Consider the following 26366-nt stretch of genomic DNA (forward strand, 5'->3'; position numbering starts at 1 on the left):
CTTTCCCCCCAGAAAGTGTCATCACATCTAAGAATTTACTTAGTTCAGACCACGAGTCTCTAGAAGTGACATTCCGCGTTTCCTGTTGCACTCCCTCCCCCAAGAGTCAACGATCCACCTCTCAAAGGAAGTTTCTACCTGACTGGAGGAAGGCCTCCTGGCATGAAATCTGCAAAGCTCTACAGGTATTACTGTGGACACTTGTACTAGGAGGGACAATAGACGAGGCAGTGAATTTCTTAACCGATATTACTCATGCAACAGTAAAAGACTTTGTACCTTCCAAGAAAATAAAAATCATGAAATTTCCACCATGGCACGACGAAGAGCCTCGCCACATTTTGCGGAATAAGAAAAGAGCTTGAGAACTGTGCGTACTCCCAAATGAACACACTTATAAGAAATTTTCTGATATAAGACGTCACATAAAAATGTTACTGAGGTGCAAATACTTAGATTATATTTCAAAAATTTCAGACATCAGCATCAACAATTCTAAAGACTTCTGGTCTCTTATTTATTATTATTATTATTATTATTATTATTATTATTATTATTATTATTATTATTATTATTATTATTATTATTATTATTATTACGTCATCATCTCTTAGATTTGTTATATATTCCAGTGTAAATTGGCGTTCAGCTGTATCTGGAATTATGTTTGTAAATAAATAATAAATAAATTTCACAGAATAAATTTCTGAAATCGGACCCATCATTTTGACTTACACTGAATATACTATATTAAAGTATTACTAAAATAATGATGACAGTGTTCGACAGGATAATTTTTCAATTTCTCAATACTTACCTTTCCTAAATCCAAAGTAGAAGGTTCCATAATTATGTTTGAAAGCTGAGATGGTGACAAAGGCACATCACATCTCGTAGGTTTATTATTTGTATCTAATGCTCTTCGTAATTGCTTCTTAACAGGCACAATTGCTTGAGCTAAATTTGCAGTATCATTACCATGTTTACATCCTGTCACTTCGTAATCTGTGATTATTTCAGGCGGCGGATATTTCTTTCCTTCTGGAGATCGAAGAAAATTTAGCCAGTACCGTTCAAAGGCCTTTAGCATTTCAGCTTCGATGCAAATATATGTGTATTCTCTATCATAATAAGTATGGCGAGGAATCTGCGTAAAAATTGTTCTGGAATACCAAAAGCGAATAAGAAAACTAAAACATTAGAAGACAATGAATGAAAAATCTTTAGAGCATTTAAGATAAATTCACTGCAAGTTTAATCTGAATACTACAACTAACTATATAGTGCAAATTTGGATGTAATATTTGATTTAATTTAATATAGACAGTCTGGAACACGTATTGAATTAATGTAGAATTTCAATAAATTCAAAAGATATTCATTTTGATCCTTCAAATTATAATAGAATGTTATTAACAAATCATATAAAATGTTATATTTTCACTGACAGCTATCATCATTGACAAGACTTAGATACAGGAAGAGATGTAATGGGAATAAGATGTATGTAAATTATATATTTTCCCTCATAAATAAAATTCATCTTGATGCTCCACTACGAATGTTCCAAATTTTGATAACGCTTAAAGAAGTCAGCAGCATAGGTGGGTACCCTCATGTGGTTATATGATTGGTTAGTTGCTGTATTATAATGGTAAGGAGTTTGAAGAAGATAAAAGTATATTGGTATAGGTAAAAAACAAAAGAATTTGCTAGTATAACTGCATTTGACCTTGTCTATTGTCTATATATAGGCTTAATGACAATAAAAGTATAAACCTCACTCATTCTCGAAGTCAATGTGTGAGGTACCGGGGTACTGAGAGACCATGAGGGCGAATATAGTTGAGTGATAGTGAGGGGCCATAAAGGTGAGGGCGATTGAGATTGAGGGGGAGGGGGTCTGAAGGGCCGTAAGGATAGGGGCGAAAGGATTGAGGGGTGGTGAAAGGCTGTGAAGATGAAGATGAGGATGAGTGAGGTTGAGGACTGGGAGATGTGAGATTGGGAGTGAATGAGGTTGAGAGGTGATGAAAGGCCGTGAGGATGAGGACGAATGCGACTGAGGAGTGGTGAGGTGCCACGAAGTTGAGAGCAAGTTTGAGACTAGGTTGAGATTTGGAGAAAGTACCCACCTGTGGTCAGTGGAAATTTCACATTTAATATTTAAAAAAATCTATAATTATTTGGAGAAGCAGAATGAATACCTTTGATTTTATTGATAAAATTACTCTTCAAGCAGTTTGCAAGACAATAAATGTAGAATTTACTCAACAATATTAAAATCAGTGGCAACACTTGGAAAAAAAACGACTACCTTCTTCAGGTCGAGAGATATTCGCAAATTTACACAAACAATTATTTACTTTACATCTTGAAGCAAAAACCATTGTAGACTACTTATAACAAACAGTAAAATGGATAGATTTGAAAAATAATTATGTTTATTCAAACGAGAAATGCCCATACAGTTCGGTTTTTTTTTAACGCTAACATGTGATTGCATATATCGTTATATGCACCATATAGTAAACCTCTCAAAATTTGAACAACAAATACACACATTTAACTACGCAAAACATACACAAACAGGGGCGCCGGAACCGGGGGGGCAAGGGGGGCAGTTGCCCCTCCTGAAATTTTCAAAGGGGGCAAGATACTCGTTTTGCCCCCTCACTTTCAGAGTGTAAAAACATCACACAACACTGATTATATGAACTAAATTTTGCTTTTTATAGTAATGTGAAAAAAATTCTGTATTCCAGATTCATCTTTCTCTTTGAAACAAGGGACCGGGCGCTTTTTCTGCCCCCATGTTAGACAGAAAGAGTTAGGAAAAAGAATTGAAAATGCTTTTTATTTCCATTGGTGTACATTCTCGAAACACTGTAAATTCTTTTAAAATTGTTGTTTAAGTAATCATAAGTCTGCAATATGAAACGAGTCGTCGAGCGAGATTTTAAAGTTTGAAAAATATAAAGTTTAAATGAGTAACAGGACATTTAGGGCCTAAATACATTTTCCATAAAGTTAAATTAATGTTCTTACAAACAATATGCAGAGTACAGTAAGTTTTATAGTAAGGAGGAAGTATAAGGTAGGATTAATAATTCAGAGCATATGAAAAATGCGAACTCTATTGTAGTTCCGTTTGTTTAATCCTTTCACTACCATTTTTTACGGAGTAAGAAACATTAATATATGGCTATTTTAAGTTGTTTTCAAACGTATAAATATATATAAAAAAACATTTTCCACCGTTTCGTTTTTCGACGTGGAAAGAGTGGGACATTATGTATCCCTCTGATATTTTTACGTGGGACCTATATGTCCCAGTGGTATTGACATGCATGATCATCTTGTATTTTCAATTATGAAACATATATTGTCAGAGAAACAATTGGGTCATATTTATGATTACAAATATTTTACATTTCGGCATTCTTTTCCAAATTACAGTACACGCAACCACTGCTTTATCACTAGCACATTGTTCCTCACTTTCATCTGTTCCATTATCACTTTCATTGTTCACGTTCACTTCCACTCCTGTCTATTTTATAATGTTAATAAGAATTCTGTGAACCATTAGCAGGCTTCTCTTTACCAGTGGAACATCGATTCATAGCAATAAAATGTGGTAAATTACTAGGGGTCCTCTGAGAATGTATCGTGGGACACATATGTCCTAGTGGTAGTGAGTGCAGAAACAGAACACATTCTCTTCTTCAGACCAAGTTTGTAAACAAGAATAAGGAAGACAGTCACTGCTTATAATAACTAGTAGTGTTAGATATTTAGCTCGCAGTGGTCAAGCAATCAGTGGACATTTGCAGAGTACGGGTAATTTGATGTCACTTCTGGATGAAAGAAAATGGATGTGTCTGTTCTTAGCCAATGGATTAATCGACAAGATAACTGGCTTACAGCTGATTGAAAGAATGAAATTTTAAAGATTATGGGACATGCAATATAGAGAGACTTGGTAGCAGAAGTTAAAGAGTCTCCATTTTATGCAATCATAGCCGACTCCACGACTGATATTGAAAGAAAGAACAGTTGTCTCTGTGTGCGCTGTATTGACTCTGATTCGTCAAACCCAACAAAATATTTATGGAAATGATCACCCCACGCGGCACAAAATCGGAAACAGAATTCACGATCAAAGATATTCTAACGAAACCTAACCTGAATGCAGAAAATATACGCGAACAGTGTCATGATGGTGCAGCTATCATGTTAGGACGAGTGAATGGTGTGCAGAAGATAACTTCGACTCAACATCCGAAAGCTGTATACATTCATTGCAATAATCATGCATTAGATCTTCCATTGCAGGAAGTAGCAGGAAAATGCGAATCTTTGTGTGATGTGCGGGCCATAGTGAAAGACGTTTGAAACATTAACCTGGATTCTGCAAAACGATAGACAACATACGCACGCCGACATTGTTGTTGAACCCTGTAAAACTATCAACGAAAGTAATCCTAAACATTTGAATAAAGAAAAACACAGCTTTCTTACAAGGCTGGCTAGAATATTTGTTTTAAAATAAAAAATTAAACTAGAAAAGTAACGGTTTCGGAAGTATAGCACTTCCTTCCTCAGACAACACTCCTAATGATCTCCTTTCTTTATTGCATATAATTTTATTTCTGATTTCAGTTATAGAGTGTGTCTGGAGAGTGTAGTCTGAGGAAGGAAGTGCTATACTTCCGAAAATGTTACCTTTCTAGTTTATTTTTTATAATAAATATTCTAGCCAGCCTTCTAAGAAAGCTGTGTTTTTCTTTATTCAAGATGGACACAAGGCCATATTGTCATAGTATCTAAACATTTGCTGCCTATTTGTCCTACTCGCTGATGTGTTAGGCGAAAATCTCTAATCAAATTTCAATCTACTACAAACGAATTCAAATCACGTTGGAAAAGAATCATCAGTAATACAAGTGGTCCAAATGATGATCAAAAAGTAATTCTAAAACGGTATTTGAATAGAATGAACAAATTCGGAATGATATTTTTTCTGATAGTCAGTATACGTGCTTTTGTACCTTGCGGACAACTGGCGAAAGTGCTTCAAAATTCTGAAGCTTCTGCTTTTGGAGCTAAAAGAGCAGCAACACTGAGAAACCTACGAACGGACAGTGCATTTGAAAACATCTATAAGGAAGCAAAGGAAAATGCAGACATACTACACTTAAAATTGCCCACTTCATCAAGATCAAAGAGAACACCAATTAGATTGGAGGAAACTGATAATCCTTTTATAGCAGCTACCCTAGGACCTGTATCAGATCTTCCAAGAATGTACTTCGAAATCATTGACTATTTGTTGAATGAAGTGCAGCGTCGTTTCAATCAGCCAGGCCTCTTAACAACTCATAAAACTCTAGAAGATACTTTCTGAAGGAGCTATATGAGCTGGCGGGCCTCTCTCAAGAGAATATTTGAAGCAGGAATTGGGAGTTCACTCGTCGGATTTCAACCTGGATAGATTATGAGCTCAGCTCAGGCGGTTTCCACTTACTTTGATGACGACTGAGCCACTGACAACCATCAGAATATTAAAAACTATTAGTGCTGAAACCCCAACTGTTCGCAGCCTTCTCGACCAAGTTGTTCGTCTAGGGACATTCGTTCTCACAATGTCAGCTGCTTGATCATTTGCGAAAGATCATTCAGCTATTTGTGTCGTCTAAAGACATACTTGAGAATGTGTAGGACGCAGGAAAGATTGGCTCATCTGCTATTGTTGCATATGTGTAGCGACCAGACTTGCAAGAGAACCACCACCATTGCAAGAGAATTCATATCAAAGACAAGCGAAAGAAAAGATACTATTGGTCAATTTTGAAAAGAAATAAATGTAGAATTACGTAAGTGAAAATATTATGCGAATTATAACCAATTATTTAAATTACAAAATAACACTTAAAATTCAATATAAACTTGAATTATTTCTTATTAATTGTGTCGTACTTTATTAGTGTGAAGTGAAGTGAATATAATGAGATTAGGAAGAGAGGTGAATGTAATAACAAACTGGATATACTAAAGTAAGTATAGTAAAAAATACAAATAACTGGATAATTAGTATAATTGAATTTTCTACATAAATTTTATGAAGTCTTTAGTGAAAATTACATTTTTCCATTTCTGGTACGAAGTCAAGTAGATAGAAAAAAATATATTTTCTTATTTTTACTTAATTATGTAGCCTGTTTTATAATGAACAAATTACTTTCTACTACAAAGTGCTACAAAGTTTGTAGTTCTAAATAGCAATTTCTAATATTACAGTGTACTGCAACACCAGAACTGGATTTTTAAAAATATAATTTTAATTTCATCATTTCCAAGTGATTTAAGTAGCTTTAAGATTCTTTAATAGTGTCCGTGTGACCATATCCAATACAGTTAAAAATATGTACCAGTATATGAAATGGTAAAATTTGTACTTACAAATAGTCATTGTGAGCAGTACAAATTTTACAATTTTATATGTTTTTAATTCTGATTTCAGTGGTTGAAAATTTCTGCACCAGACCAAAATCCAGCACAAAACTGACACGGGATTAATTAATCTAAAGATGTAAACTAAGATGCCTCTAATATATGGAAATTTCACTCTCACGAAACTGTTTACAGCTTAATTATATTATTATTATTATTATTATTATTATTATTATTATTATTATTATTATTATTATTATTATTATTATTATTATTATTATTATTATTATTATTATTAACCAATCAAATCAAATTATTGTTACATTACAAACATATATTTCGTATTATCTTACCTATGTTACATTCCCGTGTCTATTTTCAAGACAGCATTTTGCCCCCCCAGCTGAAAAATACTTCCGACGCCACTGTACACAAACTAAAATCACTATGAATTGCTATTGATGGAATTATGCATCCGTAGAAATAGAAATCAGTTAAGAAATTGTATTCTTGCCATTTGTAAAACCAATAAGGCAACTTACTGAAGCATAGATGCTAACTTCATATAAAATAATTATGCTTACCGATAATTTTAGATCATTGTATGTTTTTTTTTTTTTTTTTTTTTTTTTTTTTTTTATACACAGTATATTTTACGTTGAAAGTCAATTGAGTGAATAAGAAATTTGAAACGATGTTAACTAATTATATGAATTTTTGCTAATAAATTTAGTTAATCATTAATTAGCTCGTTAATGATCGTTAATTATTAACGTTAACGTTAATCATCATCGTTAATCACAGCAACATTCACTCTGGCAGCAATCCCGAGAACATTGGATTAATAGTAGACGCCAGCAAAACTTCAAGATCATTCTTAGTTAGTCATGTTATCCTATCCCAATCTTTGCCCAAATTTTATTTTCCTTTAATGTAGAACACCTCCCCTGTACACTTCATGTCTCATATAGCCTCGCTGCTGAACGGGACGTTAAACTCAAAATCAACTCAATTTAACTCAAATACACTTTTATCAATCAGCGAGGAAGGTCGATGAAGAACCTCTATATTACGCATATGTTTCTAGAGGTCTTCAAATCTTTATTGGTATTAATATTCATATCTATTAATCGGTGTTTTTATATTATATAAATAATTTTTACTATATATATTATACAAAGGGAGCCAGAAAATGTTCATCCTAACTGTGATAGGGATCAGCTAGGTAAATGCAATTTTGTCCACGGACGCGTTCAACCCTACATATTCACTTTGTATTGCCTTACATTTCTCACATTTATGGATCAGTCCAACAGAGTTGAAGGCAAACTTGGTTTCCACCGCATTCATGACCTCATCATCCACAAAACACCTCCCTAGAAATGCTTCTTTGTATTTGAGAAGAGGAAGTAATTGGACGGAGCCCGATTGGGCGAACGTGGTGGTTGGGGCAAAAGCCACATTGGAGCACAAAACTGAGTGTTTCTGCTCTTCAAATAGATACACCCAGCATTCATCTGTAGTCATTAATATGATCACAAACACATCCATGTCCTATTGGCGTAGGCCCAAAATTCTTTGTACACATTACGCACATTGTTTCTGAAAAGTTGTCAGCAATTGGGGAATTCATCTTGCTGTCACTTTGCTTGTAGAATGTCATGTAATACGGTATGAATGAACACCCTACTAATATCCATTTCTCTATCTAAACAATTAATAGTCAGACGTCTATCTTCAAGCTCTAGCTGCTCAATATTTGCCACTACGTTTAGGACTGTAGTTGTTGAGTGACGACGACTTTCTCTTGGGCCATCATGTAGACTTGTGGTACCACACTTGAATTCTCACTTCCGGCGTTTCACTGTGCCATGAAATAGGCATTCCTCACCATATACAGCTGTGACCTCTTAGTCTATTGTTTGCGTCGTGTTTTCTTTGAAGTTGGATGAACCTAATCAGCTTGGATTCTATTTTGTCTAACATGCTGCCGTCACCCAGTTTTCTGGCTGTAACATTGTGTCAACAAATTATGTAAAGACACAAATTAGTACACGTATTAGGGAGGTACCAAACTATCATTGTGCAAATTTTTTACATTACTCGCGCATCTTTATAATAAAGGTGTGAACTATCTGGTCTCTCCTTATATTTTCTATTTAAAAATACAAACTCTTATGTAGATAATAACTAATTACTGCATTAAAAGTGCTTATATCACAGCCTATGATAGCTTTTGCTTCAAAATGCATTTATTTTCTCTAAGTTGAGCATTTTTCAATGAAACCGTTGGTAAATGATCAGAGTGACTGTTCAAACAACTCTGATAACGTAACCTGATATAATAATCATATTGAATGGAAAAGAACTATTTTCTCACCTGATTTCTCTCTCATGTGGCCAAGGTCTTAACGATCTCGGTCGATCATTCGGGAAAGCCACTAAACATGTAAGCTTCTTAGAGAATCCAGAATGCGCCATTGATCCATGTGTCGTAGTGATAATAGCATCTCTTGGTATGGGAATATTTGTATCAAAAGTTATGTCATCTGTTGCGAAACCAACCTCATTTGCAACCATAGGAGTAATACCTACAAAATATAAATTTAGTTTAATTTCAATTTATTGTTTGTTACATCTTCAAACTGTTCAATGAAACTGTTCACAAATTAAAATGACAAAGTGTCGCAGTGTTAAAGTAAGACGTCTAAAGGCATATAATATTGAATTAAAGTATACTAACCTGGATTAAAAATTGGCTTTGGGTTAACCGTTTTGGCCGGTATCTTGGCTACAACTTCAATTTCATATTCATCAACTTGTACCCAGTTTACCGTATCCTTATTGCAAATTCCCAATAATCCAAATATCACTTTTCTTACTGATTCATCTAAAACAGAAATAAACATTTATTCTTATTGTGTTAGATTGAGATCCTCACTGTTAGTGTTGCAAATAGAAAAAAAAAGTTCGTATTTTTTTTAGAAATGTACGTTTTTTAGAAAAAAATTCCTCTCGTTTTTTTCTAAATTTAATTTTTTTTCAAATAGTCATTGTAATGTATCTAACGTCTAATTAAGTATGAAGTATTTTTATGTAGGTGTAATCACTGTAAAATCCAACATAAATTAAACGCTACATACTGATACGGTATAAATATTTTACAATATATATGAGTAGCATACCTACTAACAATTCGGGTTTCAGCAGTGTTTTATCAATATCAACTAAGAAATAAAAGTAGAAATGAAATTTTTTTTCCGTGAAAGCAGGCCTTTAATATGTACGAAAATAGTACCACGTACAGTATAAAATGCAAATAACTCTCTAAAGGTAAAAACTAATACTAATTTGCATACTAGTATTTTTCTAAATATCACACATAAATAATTTGTCGACTAGATATATGATATGCAGTGAAGGCTCTACTATATGTACAACATGTGCATTTGTATGGGACGGCAATATCTTTTATAAGTATTTTATTTGAAATAAATATTTCTTGTTGGAGTTAAATTTACTAAGCTGACCTTCTATTTGAATACTCAATTCATAAATTATGTTTAGGTCATATTAGTTTAAGGTCACATAGGCAGTGCTAAAGCAAGTGGTCAAATAAATCCCAACATAAATTGCTTGATTATTGTGAAATACAAGAACTCAATTCTCGAACACCTGTTCCATTTAGTTAGTTATCAGAGTTTTGATATGTTAGCTACTCTTGCCTTTGTCACAAATAAGATCGTTATCATTGAAGATGGAAACAACTTTTTTTAAAAACAAAATAACACATGTAGAAGGAAAATCAAGAAATAAAGATGAAAGAGCTAGTTGCACTGGATTTGAAAACTGATATATTGAGATTGAAGCTTGACATGGAATTCTATAAAAAGGATTACCATCTTTCAGGTGGGTGCTTTATCTTTCACTAACATAATAAATTAATATTTAAATAAAAAATACGCAACGAGATTGTATAGTTGTAGTATTTAAGAATTTCTGAGTGCGAGTGCATTTTCCCTCCCTTTCGTTGTTCATGCTGGGGACTTTTAAGATATGTTCTCTCTGGAGAAAGGGGGAGGCGGCAAATTATGCCATTGCACGGGGCGGCAAATTGTCTAGGGCTGGCCCTGGTAATATAGGATGACGTAATTTGAAGCAATACAGGGTGTTTCAAAATGAATATTAGGGTTTTGAAACTTTGTAGTAACCATTACAATTAACTTATAATTATAAAATATTATCAAATGAAAGAGCAACTCAAACAGTTTTGTACGCACGCATACACATACACTGTTTCCTCTGTTTGCCGTTAGAAGGCGCTCATAGCAATGATGGCGACTAGTGAGCAGAAAGCTTTTTGTGTTTTAATTTGGAAAGACTGAATCTGTAGTCAACTGTCTGTGTGAAGAACTTAAGGAGACGCTTACAATACGTTCTTATCGTTTACAGTTGCTAAAGGTCTAAAGCCTACAGACTACATTTTACGTGTCAATTTTGCAAATTACTGCATGACAATGAAGATTTTTTGGATTGTGTCGTCTTCAGTGATAAATCGACCTTTGACCTAAGTGCCAATGTGAACACTCATAATGTTCGCATCTGGCGGTCAGCAAATCCTCAGGAGATGGTACAGTTGCAACGAGACTCCCCTAAATTGAATGTGTTTTGTACCATATGGCGGAAAGTTTATGGACCTTTCTCAGCTATCGCCTCGATGTGTGCCGTGTGACGTATGATGCTCTCGTTGAACACTTGTGTCAAAAACTGTTTGGGGTACTCTTTTACTTGATGTATTGTTTATAATTGTATGTTAAATGTAATAAGTACCACAAGGCCTTAAAACCCCAATATACATTTTGATAAAACACCGATATCTCTCAGCACCAGTATTGGAACTAAGATGTGAAAAGGAGAGGAAATTTTCCTTATAAAATTATTCTTATTATTCTATAACTATTATTATTCGAGATTATAACTATTACAACAAAACCAGTTACTAGTAAAAAAGAATGTAATCAAATGTACAATGACCCTTTCGAATCCAGGTGGCCAAAGTGGCACACGGGTATGTCACTTTTTTAATCCGCTCCTGTGTGGATACTAATTAAAATATCGGGATTTTTTTTTTTGCCCAATATGATTGAACCATAGTTTATCATATTAGTTTCTCTTTCTTCTGGTTGTCGAATTTCCTTCTCAAATTTCAGCCCAGTCAAAAATTAGAGATTTTTTCGAAATTTCTTTTTGTTTTTCCCCTGTAGCTTCCTCCGTTGTAGAGAGATGTCCTTAAGACTTGTCAGGTGGATACCTCGGATGGATACCTAATTGATAACATTAATTGGGCGGGTCTGCGAGCAGTGTTGCAAACTAGGGAAATTAAAATTTTCCTAAATTGGGCAAATAATTCGAAATTTTTGTTTATAAATTTGTATCTATATGTCCGAGCGCAAGTCAACTTACGCCAGTCGAATATTGGTCCTTACTAAACAAAATCGGATACAGATCGTTACAATGGAGTAATTAGAGGGCGCACAAAAAATTCGTATTTAGGTTCTAACCCTAGATTTTTCTAGTTTTTCCCTAATTTTCTGTTTATCGTAATCTATTTTTTGTAATTATCTTTGTGTCTTAAATATCGCCATGATACTTGAAGGATATATTAGAGGGATACCAAAGTTTATTTTAAGATAGTTTGTGTGTATCTGGTGGCAGTGTTGGTGGTTATAGAAAATTTTAATTCCCGATTTGAGGGGAAACTTTTGGAAAAATTCCCTTTTTGTCTCTATTATTTCCCTCTTCTTGACTACATTGGAACAAACGCACCACTGTCTGAAAGTCTCGTCCTTAGCCTACACAATGCACCATAAAATGTTTCAATAGGGTAATTAGGGGAAATAGAGTTGAGGTTTAAATAACCCCTGTTTTTTAAATGGTAAGAAAATGGTGAATTTCTGAGGCAGAATGATATACTCGTATATATATGCTCACTTTGCTAGATATATTGGTGGAGTACTAAGGTTTGCTTTCAGATAGTTTGCATCTGTCTGGTGGAGTGTTTCCAGCCAAATAAATAATTCCCGATTTTAGGTGAAAAATTCGGAAAATTTACCTTTCCCCTCTTTTATTTCCCTCTTTCTGGCTACATTGGAACAAACGTACAACTACCTGAAAGAGACCATGTTTCGCATCCACACAGAACAACAGGCATGATTATCATTTTATATATTTTAAGCTTCAAATTCCTCGACAGAATTCGCGACGACAAGAGATTTTGAACTGAATAATAACACGAATTCCCTGCTTTTAATCGACATTTAATTTCTTCGTGAATATGATTTTTGTTTGTTAATATTGATTCTAGATATTTGAAGTTATCCACTTCATCAAAAGTATTATTTAATATTTTAACGCATCCATAATTTGCCGTATTATGATCCCGACGCACTTCCATGTATTTAGTTTTCTCTGCATTTACTTCTAAACCCAAGTCATTGCATGCGTTTAATAGGACCTCTGCATTTCTTTCTATTGTTCTATCATCCCCTATTAAATTTACATCATCAGCATATGCCATAAGCTGGTGAACACCGTTCAACTTTAGGCCCTGATTGCTATTTTTGATTTTCCTCATAGCATATTCCAGGACAAAGTTGAATAATAATGGCGACAACGGATCTCCTTGTTTCAGGCCATTTGCGACGTGAAAGCTCGTGGACAAATAGTCCAAGAGCTAGGGGAGGTTTTATTTATCCTTGATACCCAAAAGCGCCATAGTGCTTTTATAAAAGCCTACCACCTACACAATCAAAATATAGAAGTCTTACTAAAAATCAGTGGTGGGGGAATGAAATATGACCGCCGTCACAATTCACAGCACAGCCTTTAAATGAAGGTAACTTTCCAATCAATGGAGCTAGAAACTTCGCTCTTGTGCCAAATTAGTGGTAATGGATTTGCTAGGTATTACAAGTCATTACTGTGTACATATATTGCCGCCATTTTTAAATATGGCGCATAATTTGCTTAGAATATAGTTTCTTTTGCTTTACCGTATTCCTTTCATGCAAATATCTACGAAACCGCTAGAGATAGGGGAAACAGCTTGAGATAAACGAGATGAAGCAGAATCTGACCTTTCCAACGGTACCAATATCATTATTGTATCTTAAAAAGTGACTGAGATATTCAGTTTTACATTGGTCATAGTGTGATTCTCGACTTTCAATAATATACAAAGCAAACCACTCTATTTGGTTCCATTTCAGAAAGAATTGTAAATACTTAAGAGTGTTTGTTTTTTCTTTAATGAATATTATCACCAAACCTGTGCAAACAGTCTTAGATATTGAGGATATTGGGTGTTTATTATGATTATAAGCATTTTTGTTACCAAAAGTTTCTAGAAAGAATGATCAGGAAAACTGCCATTCGCGCCGTTAACGTTGGTAGAATGCTAGGCCACGTGTTCTTTTGTGTTGTATCATGTTCTGGAAAGTACTGGCTTTTTATTGGTGTTTTGAAGGAAAATCCAGTGGTCTATTATGAAGACGTTATTCAACATTCAAAATTTAAGAGTAGTTGGATGTGTTTAGAAGGTACTCTGGAAGTTGTGGGAACCAAGTGTTATTTAAATAACATTTTTCTAAAGAAGCTTAACGAGGAGTACTGTTGATGATTGATCGAGTCTTTGTATACGTGGGTGTGTTGTATTTGATAAGAAAAAATATTTTGGTTTCATGTACTGGTAAAAACACACCAATGTGGATAGGTTGGAACTCAAAAACAATCGCAGATTTGTTACAAGTTCTAAGAATTGAAGACATGGAAAACATTAGCTTACGACTTACCAGGGCAGATGTTTTTGAAACACTAAAAATATTGCAGCAACTTGCTTCTGAATGCGGACAATCATTTGCGCTTGTTCACTATGATCTAGCGATAGCAAAACAGGCTCTTTTAATACAAAACCAGGAGAGTCCTCGTTTCGATGACATCTTCATTTGCTTTGGTCCGTTTCATATTAAATTATCATTCTTTGGTGCGCTCGGCTATTTCCTTGACGGGTCTGGAATAGAACATGTTTTGATTGAAAGTGGAGTTCTGTCCTCTGGCTCACTCCAAGGGTTCATGAAGGAAACGCATTACAACCGATGCAAACGCCTTCACATATTACTATCATTAGCCTTGCAATGAAGTCACTTCAGTAAGTTCTTACAAACAAGTGATGAAGGTATGCTTTTGAATTTAGAAGAGGTAAAAGAACAAGTAATAATTTGTAAGCAAAATTTGACAGAGGATACATTAATAATAAAAATTTTGAGTGATCACGATATAATGCAATTGTATGACGAATACAAAGCGTTACATCACAGATAAGACAAGAAAAGGTTTGCATGGTAAAACCGTAATTATTTCAAAAATAGATAGATTTCGTGGAAATTTACAATTTTTTTTTATGTAGATCATACAGAACCTGTAATGTTGACATGTATATGCAAGCCATAGAAAAAATGTGTCCCATTTTCTTTACGTGTAATAGGCCAAATTACACTCGTTAGATGACAGTATATCTTCTGAAGCTTCTTAACATGGAAGATATGCCTAGGTGCCAGAAAAGCTCTCTCTCAAGGAGGACTATACATCAAACGCTCTACATGTTCTTTTTATTGTGTTCCAGTAGGCATGGCGCTAAAACAAACCATGAATAAGGACGCTGCGTCAAGGTTTGGTGGTATCACAGCATTCGCTAATTCAGATTCTGCCAAAGCAGGATGGATGAAAACTAGATCCACCAGGAACAAAATTGTGACTCATTTATTAGAACTAAGTGGATTAACACATGCAGAAGACATGAAAGCGGAACTTTATATCTCTAGAATCAACAGAGACAACAGAAATCATAAATACTATGGCTAAAGTTTTAAATCTTTTCTACAGCATGGAACCGAACACTCCTCTTTTAAACTTATCCACTGGCCAAGTTATTGCGGATGACATTGCAGATCAGCTGATACAAGGTTATGAAAAAGGTGAGGCTGCCTTTGAAACGTTTAAAAATATGTATGCTAAGGATCTTAAAGTGTCAAGAAGCCGATAACAAGAAACAGTGTTAAAAACTGTGCAAACATTTTAGCCCAAAAAACAAATACAACTGAAACAAAGTTGAAAACTGTGAAGTGCTCGCGAGATCTTTTTGGGAGTTTACTTTATCTTGCAGCAGTCAAGAAAAGGGACATTGAAAAAGTGACCGAGTATCCACTTACCCCAGTTTCCCTATCTTTGGGCCAAATAGGAGGTTATATGAACAAAACTGGCAAGAGCAAACTAATGCATGAAATAAAGAAGTATCAAAAATCACGCAACGAAAATCCCCATCAAGTGTGTGCTGTCATACATGATGCAATGTTTGTCATTCATTGTTTGAAATTTCCTAACACTTACGGTGAACTTGCACATAAACTACTAGACACAATTTACAATACATGCGCAAATGAGGTTCATCTAATGTGTGACGTTTACAAGACACCAAGCATAAAGGATCCTCAACATAACCATCGATGTGGAACAGTGTTCTATGGTGACACAGTAGGGATAGGACCAGAACAGAAAACTCCAAAGAAGTCACACGAGTCCTTGAGGAGCAGTTCATTTAAGAGATCTCTCCTTGCCTTCATTTGTAATGAATGGAATAAGGATGAATACTTGTGCATCTTTGGTGAAAAAGTATTGTATGCACTGAAAGCACACGCTATCAGTACAGCAAACAAAATAATGTTATGAATTACAAACAGGTTCCTGAACTGAAATGTTACCAGATACACGCATAATTTGGCACATTCAATACACAGTCCAACAGAACCCAAACAGCAATATCGTCGTTCGAGCTAATGACACGGATATATTTATTTTGTTGGTCTATCATCAAAGGCACTTCCAGAATTGCAAAGTGTGGATGGATACAGGATTAGCCTCCGATAATACTAGACGGTTAGTTGACGTTACTAATATTGCAGAAGAACTAGGTAATGATTTAGCTCAAGCATTACTCGGATTCCACGCATTCACTGGATCAGACTTTACAGCAGCATTCGCTAGACAAGGAAAGGTTAAACCGTACAAGATAATGTTGAACAGTGTAATATACACAGTGATTCGAAAGTTTGTGAGAATCAGTACATCTCGAAAATAACCTGTTTACTAACGCCGAGCAATATGTATGTTTCCTATACAGACAGACTCTTTGCACATCAGTCACACAAACAAGATACAACCTATTCAAAACCAAATATGCTCCTGAACAGGCACAACAATCTTTGAAGAGGATACAAAGTATTGGTCCCACTCTTCTTCCTCCATCTAGAGCTGCTATTTGTGAAAAGTTGAAAACAAGTACTGCTGTTGCATTAATATGGAAAAAAGCCAATCAACAGAATCCACACAAAGATATTGACTCTTTACAACATTGATGGTATTTGGATAATGGGAAGTACAAAGTTCAGTGGTTTGAAGGACCTGTGTGCCCAGAAAAGCTAGAAACTAAAAATTATGAATATTCAGAAAATGAAGAGGATGAATACAGTGACGACAGTGATGAAAACTATAACTGAAATAAAGAGAAGACTGTTGTTCTTCATTTTCAACGAGTTCAGTTATTATCGGGAGCATTTATTAATAATGTTAACAGTCCATAGTGTAAGTTAAGTATTTAAATACATACAATTATTACACTATTAAGTGATGTGTTATTATTATTATTATTATTATTATTATTATTATTACTATAAGTAGTAGTAGTAGTAGCATTATTTATCAATTATTAATTTATAGATTTAAAAGGTGTAGGTCTTTCTCGAATACTTCATTTCAACGGATTATTATAATTTAGTATTTACAAATATTTCTGAAATGGAACCAAATACAGTGGTTTGCTTTGTATATTATTGAAGGTAGAGAACTATACTAAGACCAACGTAAACCTGAATATCTCAGTCACTTTTTAAAATACAATAATGATATTGGTACCTTTGGAAAGTTTAGATTCTGCTCCATCTCGTTTATTTCAAGCTGTTTTTCCCTATCTCTAGCGGTTTCGTAGACATTTGCCATGAAAAGATACAGTGAAGCAAAAGAGACTAGATTCTAAGCAAATTATGCGCCATATTTCATAATGGCGGCAATATATGTAAACAGCAATGACTTGTAATACTTAGCAAATCCATTACCATTAATTTGGCACAAGAACGAAGTTTCTAGCTTCATTGATTCGAAAGTTACTCTAATTTAAAGACTGTGCTGTGAATTGTGACGGCAGCCATTCTGATGACGTCATATTTCATGCCCCCACCACTGATTTCTAGTAAGACTTCCATATTTTGATTGTGTAGGTGGTAGGATTTCAGAAAAACACTATGGCGTCTTTGGGTTTTCTAGGGTAAATAAATCGGTTCTAGCTCTTGGACTAAAAAGCTTTTCCTACCCGGACTTTACTTTGGAATTCATTTAAACATACCTTAATTTATCTAATGAGCTTTTTCGGTATCCCAAATTCTGTAAGGACGTTGTATAATGTTTCTCTCCTAACCGAGTCGTATACCTTTCTAAAATCAATAAATAGTTGATGTACCAGGGTATTGTATTCCCACTCCTTTTCGAGTATTTGTCGAACGGTAAATATTTGGTCGATAGTTGATCGATTTCGTCTAAATCCGCACTGATAATCTCCAATAATTTCATCTGCGTATGGGGTCAATCTTGCTAATAGAATGTTTGACAGGATTTTATAGGATGTTGACAGAAGAGAAATGCCTCGATAATTATTACAGTTAGTTTCGACGCCCTTTATTAGCCTTTTGCATCTTAAAAATAGCCCTCAACTGCTTATTATGCTCAATTGCCATTGATACACAACTTAAAGTGTTCCAAGTATAATCATTTTGTTCACTCACAAAGCATTATCAATATTCATACGCCTAGTTGTACTAACATACCCTTGTTAGATGGAATAATTAGTAAAACAATCAGATGCTAAACTCCTGTATTATACATTGTTACAGTCATCAAGCAAAAATCAAAATATTCCTTTAAAAAAAGAAAATACAAAAATCTTTGAATTCACACATGCCAATTTGAATTCTAAATTTCCGTTATTGTGAATTTATTGACAAGTGCTGACTGAAAATAATGGTTTCTCTTTCGAATCATTAAACATAATTGCCATCGGTTGAACAAAATAATTTGTTGGTTGCGAACATTATATCCATATGAATAGTGTAGCGAAAGTTTCAACTATTGCATCTTTTATGTTGGAAATAAGTAAAACCTGAAGTAAAATTGATTAATCTGATTTTTTAGCTGAATGAATATCCATAATGAAAATTAGGTTTTCTCTCCATCAAGTGTGAGTCGTTTAACGACAGACGAACTAACCAAAATATTATTGAAATATGATTTTATCTAACTCCCTTTTCTTAGCTGTACATTTCTCAATAAAGATCATTGAAATATACTAACACGATATATATATATATATATATATATATATATATATATACAGGGTGTCCCAGGAGGAAAGGGCAATATTTTGGGAAATTGTAGTATGGATGATTCTAAGCAAAAAAGTTTGTATGAACGTAAGTCCTAATCTCAACGGTTTGAGAGCTACAGGTTGTGAACCATTTTTTACTTTATATTTTGTATTACTCACCCTGTAATTATTCTACACAGGTGACACATAACGGATTCAAAAGGTGATGGAATGACCTTTCCAACGACATGCAATGTGTAGCAGTAATATCTTTGGAAGAGAAGTTATTTAGGGACATTTGGAATCAGTGTTGCCATCCAATTTCTTTAAATAACATTAAATTTCTCAAAGTTCCCTCAATAGCTTCCCTTTCAAATACAACACTGCCACATGCTGCATACCATTGGAAAGGTCATATCCGCTATGTCTTACTTCTGTAAAATAGTTACAGGATAAACAATACGCAACAAAGTCAAAAATGGTTCACAACCTGTAGCTCTAAAACCATTGAGATTAGAACCTATGTTCATATGAACTTTTTTGCTTAGAATCACTCAGACTACCATTTCCCAAAATATTGCTCTTTCCTCCTGGGACACCCTGTATATACGTATATATATGGGAATAGGCTAATAAAACTTGAATACTAATTATGCTTTCATTACTAAATACATAAAAAAACTTATTACACACTTAATAAAATTCCAATAATTGAACAAAAATCTATATATTTGAAAACAATTCTATCTATCATTTATATGAGCCCTATCAATATATGTAATAATAATTGAAACATTTGTATGTATACTTATTCATATAACATAACTACTAGTTCATCAAACATTTTAATATATAGGCGAGTTAAGAGGCGGTTAAGCCCATGTTGTGCTGTTCTGTGAGCTATCGCTTAGCAACACAGGTGTAAGTTATTCATATAAAATATATATATATATAGGTTAATAATTTCTTGGCCCCGAAAGCCAATGAGCGCTTTTATTTCGGCCTGAAGTATGCAGGAACGGCCAAGTTCTCTTGACGATTCAAATGAATTGCTTCTACATTAAAACCTTGCCCTACCCTAGTTGGATGCTTATGCATTCCAACTATGACATATCCGGGTGAATTTTCCCAACTCCACTTAGGCTGGTATCCAGCCTTTAGGAGGCGTTATGAAAACAAAATACATTGAAAATGACAACGAGAAATCCCCTTGGGTGGAAAATTTGATATCACAGCCTTGTATCTAACATGTTAATCCTTTAAACATTAATATTAACTATGGCTTCCTCGTACCTACACAATTAGTAGGTTTACAAAAAGTATAAATTCAAAGAGCACTAGCCAATACACATGTGCGGCTTACAATAGGGTCATATCCGGGAGTGTTCGTGGTAGTAGTGGGTACAAAGGCATTATTAACCGGTGTCTCTTTTTTCCGAAACCAATTAATAATGTCCTGCACAAGAAGAAGAATTATTTCCAATCTAAAAGAAGCAGTGTTTACTTATTTTCCTTTAAAGCCAAAAAATTACATTAATATCTAAAATCCAAACGTCAATTTTTTTTATCCTCTTATTTATTTATTTACTTATTTATTTATTACTCTTTTTTTTAAAAAAGATACAAAAAATACTAAATGCCAAAACGAAATTTAGAGATGCAGTCTACCAGCCAAAGATACTGTATAGCTGGCACCTAATTAGGCGCTACTTCAATTCATCGTGCAATTTTGAGAAAGATATATTCTAAACTATCTATTCTATATATATATATTCTAAACTCTTCTTGACTTATAATATCGTTGTTGCTAAACTCTATCAAAATTCAAAAAAATGAAATCTTTGAGTTTTACGTCCCACGATTATGCCGGTTAGGCAAAAGGAGACGGTGATGATGAGGAATGAGTGAAATGGTGGAATGAAGAAATTGGGAGGAAACGGGAGAATCCCGAGGAAATCCACGCACGCGGTGTTTGCCCACCAGAAAGTTCACTTGGCGGGGGCTGGGATCGAACCCGGGACCCCAAGCACCAGAGGTGAACGCTCTACCACAGAGCCACCGCGGCCCCTCTACCAAAATTCAAATTTCGATATTGTTGCAATAGATGCGTATTGACTTTTTATAGTGGACATTATATGCAAGCAAATTCACAAATAATTTTATCAAACCCAGTATTAATAGTTGATCACTTTCAATATTGCTTCAAATTATGTTTAATTTACAATATCTCATCATCAAATTAAATTTACATTGCAAATTCAGTGTATCCTTAACATTATTCGTTAACAACACAAAAACGAAAACATTACCTCAGTAACTAAGAAACACCTCTTTTTTTGTAATACAGTGAAACCTGTCTTTAGCGGAATCGAGCGGGACTTGCAAAAATTTCCGTTAAAGTCAGGTTTCCGCTTAGTGGAGGTAGACCTTTCCTTTCTTTCTTTCTTTTTTTTTTTTAATACATGCTTATAAAGGGACATACTGAGGAAATACATTGCTGTACGTACATTGTTCGATTACAGTACTTCTTTATTCTACGAATAAATACACACACACACAAAAATGAATACAAAATATGCTATGCACACGTTTTTTTATTTTTCTAATAGCCAAGCAGGGTTTTCTGTGTACATTGCTGCTTGGCTGCTTGACTTTCCGCATACACTTTAGCCTGAGAAATTATACTAAATGAATCAGAATCATTTTTTCGTAAGGCAAATTTTTGCAGTTCCTTTAAACTTCTGAGAGAATCTTGATATGTATTTATTCTACACTCTTCTTGGAACTCGGTATCGTATTCCTCTTCTTCCTCTATCTCGTTTTCTTCTTTCCGACATTCCGTATGATTCTTGATTAAGTTGCGGGGATTAAGGACAATTTGTGGGGGTGAATATGAGTAGTAATTGGGGAAGGTCAACACTGTCCAGAAATATTTAACAAAAGAACGAACATTTTATCGCAGACAGTGTAATGTATATGTCTCACAGAATGTCTAAACATCTTCTAAACGCTGTAGTCCGGAACTCAGAATTTTCCGTTAAATTTTTATTTTTCTTTCCGTTGTCCGCGTAACACAGTTTCCGCTTAATGAAGGGAGTTTTACACGTTTTGTTCTCCAAAATTCATGGGACCGTGAAATATTTCCGTTTAAGACAGTTTTCCGTTTAATAAAGGGTCCGTTGAAGACAGGTTTTACTGTATTTAAAATTTAAATTTCATGATTTAAATGAAAATAGAATGAAAAATGTAACGTTTTTCTAAAAAGTAAATAAGTAACAAAAATTAAATCAAACTGACATTCTTTCTGTGTCTGTCTTTCCATTCTCGTACTTCTTTGTGATATACAAGAGTCGTTTAATATCTCATGTCCACGTGAAACAGTAAAATAAATTATAATAATAACAACTCTACAATGTCGAAGGTTCAATACAAAACTTTCAAATTGTTGTACAAATTTAAATTTGTTTAGCAGTGTGGCTCCCGAGAAGCATAATCTTAAAACGCTGTATATACATACTTTAATACCTACACAAACACAATGAAAATTACATGTTATCTTTATTGGAAGGAAGCTCCTCATTGCTGGACTTAAGCGTTTGTTTATCCAGATACTCCTCCGGGATGCCTGAATCATTCCTATCAAAGTTTGACATGGTAATTCGACAGTGCGCGCTGAATCTCATAAGGGGTCGCATGTCCCGATCGGATATATCATTGAGGAATAATCACCGAAAAACGGGATGCTCATATACTTAATCTTGGAAAACCATTTGGCGCGCGAATTCTCATTGTAAACAATGGAAAATACAATTTTCAGCATTAGAAATAGGAGATTCAATTTTTGGCGAGCTATGACTCCAAAACAACGCACTTGTGCACCCATGTTGGTTTCTTTCTTTCTTTTTACTCGTGAGGATTCATTTCTCAAAGATCGTCATCAAAGCATGTGCAGGACATTACAGTATTAAACAAATATTATCATCAAACAATTGGAATGTTACGAAGTTTTTAATTATATTGTAATACATATATATTTATTTTACAGTAAATGGACTGATTTTATTAATTTCTTATACAAGTAAGCAATTATTTTAATATTTTTCCTTTCTAAGATAGGATTTCTTTTATGTATATACTACCAATACAAAGGGTTTATTTCAATGAATAAAGCTTGGAAGTTATTACTATTTTATACCGAATGCTTTTTACCTAAAGAACATCTTAGGTTTCTTTATCATGAGCAAAAGAACAAGTTTTACTTATTTGACTACAACTCCATCTTATTTTTGTATAATTCAGTTAAATTTCAAAGAACACTTTTACTATGTCTACGTACCATAATTTGTAGGCTGAAATTTCAAGTTGACGTATTTTACTTCACCTGGTTTTAATTCACAACGGTCAGGAAACACGGATATATTTGCAGTTTTCTTGTATTTGTAGATAATAGGTATTTCAGTACAGTTTTTGATAGAAACTAAACATTGTTTGGAGGATCCAAAATGTACTGTGCCAAAATTAATTGTTTGTGGTTCACAGACTACTTTCGGCCAATGTCCTGCACCAGCGATGAATAAATCGGCCTTCTGAACTGAAAAAGAATAGTAAGTTAAAATCACCACATTTCATAGGGGTGCTTTCAGTCTATAGACTTATTTTCTTCTAAATTTAATGGATTCTGGTTGAATATAGTTATACACTTCAAATATCTTGTTTTATGAATTTGTAATCAAGTTACGATTTATGTATTAATCTTTTCTTGAATAAAGTGCTAAGAACAAGAGTAATCTATGACCATTTTTACAACTACAGAGTAATTTTATGTTACCGTATATACTTGAATCTAAGATGCCCTCAAATCTAAGACGCATCCCCATTTCTAAACTTAACCCCTTACTGCATGCCGTGCCATATATGGCACATACTCTTTTTTCACTTTAGCTTTTGTGTGATTTATCAAAGGCACCAAATGACTGTTTTGTCTACTGTGTGAGATATTGACGTGTATGAATAAGAGATTTTGGTGTCATCTGGCATGTTCTTTGTGAGTTGTAAGTGTGTCACTTACTTATTTCTCGTCGGAATTAAGTGAAAAATCTGAAATTCAAATTTTAATTTATTTTTCAAGTTCCCATATGAGGATTTCCAATACAGATTTTTTTTTTTTTTTTGCTAAAAGAAAAAATCATGCAGAAAGGGGTTAAAAAGTTGGGCCAATCTAAGACGTATCCTGGATATTCAATGGAGCTCAGAATTTGATAGTACACATTAAATCATAGGGGTTTATCTGTTTAACCAAACATTTAAATGCCAAGATTAAAATGAGAACAAAGGCACTATCTTACAATGTTACTTACAGTGTGAACAGAGAACATCTTGCTTAAGCACTTTCACTATCATTTTGTATGCAATTCTAAGACGCACCTCCCATTTTATACCCGAATTACTGTCAGAAAAAGTGTGTCTTAGTTTCTAGTGAATACGGTATTCAATATTTTCTACAGAAAATCATCCTAGAGCTGTTACGGATAATAGGGATACCAGAGCACATTATCAGAATAGTCTTACTGAATGTTACTTGCAGCTGGGGATTGTTCACGGCAACTCCCAATTCTTCAAGAGTTCAGTAATATTGACTACTGAAAGCTATTGACTTATTAGCCAAAAAAAAAATATCTTTATATCAACTAATTTTCAGAATACTCAAATTTAAAATTCTACAGATGACAAAGCGTTTCTATTGTAGCATATATGTTAACTAATATTATCAAAAGATATATTCTGTGATTACTAGAAGGTAACCTGGTGAAATTGCAAAGTTTGTATGCACATGGTTCCTCTCTAATCTGATTCTTTTAACGTGGAAATTATCCTCTTTAATACTATCATTGAATTAAATCATCATTATCTTCTTTCTCTTGTCTTATTATCGTATGTTCCAAGACAAGTCTTAAATATATATTTTATTTTGAAACTGTCCTTTAACTATCACAGGCAAAGGTGTGGATCAGTACACCTCGTAGCTGCGGGTGGTGGTGGGAAGGTCGCCAAGGAAGGAAAAGCTCAAGATTTATACACACTATGAATTTTCAGTCCTTTTCTTTTCTTTCTTTATTATACTAATTTGTTGAAAAATAGTTTTATTTTAATGTCATTTACCAAAAAACATGTCCAATTTCATACCTTCGACATAGACAACCTATCTGCAGTATTGCACACATTAAGGCTTAATAAGTTGTGTGAGGGAATTAGATATAATTTAAATACATTTTCCGTAACTTTAATTTCTACAAGAGGAGTATTTTATGAGTCTAACAATTCTGGAAACCTTCTGACAGACGATAAAACATTTTACATAATAAAATTTTCACAATATGTATTACATATCAATACAGCTAAATTGTTCATGTACAAGGGTGGTTCATATTTAAGAAAACAATTTGTGTGTGTTTTTAAAGTACTTTATTTTTCAACGTTGTCTCTTCAAATTTCAACAATTGCCTCAACGTTTCTCCAACTTCAAGATTCCTTCGCGGGAATGAGTTTATTTGAGGTTTTCAAAATACTCTTTTTACTTTCCGTATGAGTTCTTCATTTGACTCAATTTTTTTTTCCTGCCAAGAAAATTTTAAGTTTTGGGAATAGATAGTAGTTCAAGGCAGCTAGATCTGGTGAATAGGCGGGATATAGAAGCCGCATCTCGGTCGATCTTTGCTCAATGACACGGCTTTTTCTCTGCTCTGGAGTGAATCTGCTTGCGGCACCAATCTTGCGCAAAGTTTTTTTTTCTTTTTGATTTGTAATTCATTATGCAAAATGAAGTGAACCCACTCAGTTGAGATGCTTGTGGCTTCCCCGAACTTTCGCATTTACACTCGTCTGTCATGAACTCTAAAAGGAAAACATGAACTTAATCAATGATTTCGGTTGTCACAGCTGATTTCAAGACTCCAGGACGTGGTGAATCTTCAATGCTTATTCTGCTACGCTTAAATTCATTTACCCAAAGTCGAACAGTTTCAATGAAAGGACATAAGTCACACAATATATGTAGGTACATGTAAAAACCCCTCATGTACTTTCTTCGCTTTTTTAATCTTTCCAGAAAAAAGAAGTGTCATACTACGCAGTGGCGGCGATTGGACGTTAAAAGTGGGGGGCAAGACATGATCTGAATATTTGTGTATCAATGTTAGCTTTTCTGGTTGTTTCTAACACGTTGTTTGACGAAAGGTTGTATAACTAATAGGATACTAACTTTTTTCAGTTAAAATGCCATATATTGTATTTCATATTTTATTAAGTAAATTGACAAGAGCATCGCATGTAGGCACTAGCCCTTTGTACTTTTAAACAACGAAGGTTAAGAAGAGATTTGATTCCT

At 34.1% G+C, this 26366-nt stretch overlaps 1 protein-coding gene across 3 annotated transcripts in view; it reads right to left on the minus strand.

The window, feature by feature from the left end:
- LOC145672067 (cilia and flagella-associated protein 47-like) overlaps positions 1-26366 on the minus strand; it is a 169158-nt gene that overhangs the window by 95213 nt on the left and 47579 nt on the right. For all 3 annotated transcript variants that reach the window (XM_081741318.1, XM_081741327.1, XM_081741309.1), the window contains 4 exons: positions 23319-23573; positions 9200-9346; positions 8837-9047; positions 818-1163 (listed from right to left, as the gene is read on the minus strand). In XM_081741318.1, the coding sequence (XP_081597444.1) occupies positions 818-1163; positions 8837-9047; positions 9200-9346; positions 23319-23573 (959 nt within the window). The remainder of the gene's footprint in view (positions 1-817; positions 1164-8836; positions 9048-9199; positions 9347-23318; positions 23574-26366) is intronic.

Source organism: Thermobia domestica, chromosome 2, assembly GCF_964235325.1.
Source record: "Thermobia domestica chromosome 2, izTheDome1.hap1.1, whole genome shotgun sequence".
Classification (NCBI taxonomy): domain Eukaryota; kingdom Metazoa; phylum Arthropoda; class Insecta; order Zygentoma; family Lepismatidae; genus Thermobia; species Thermobia domestica.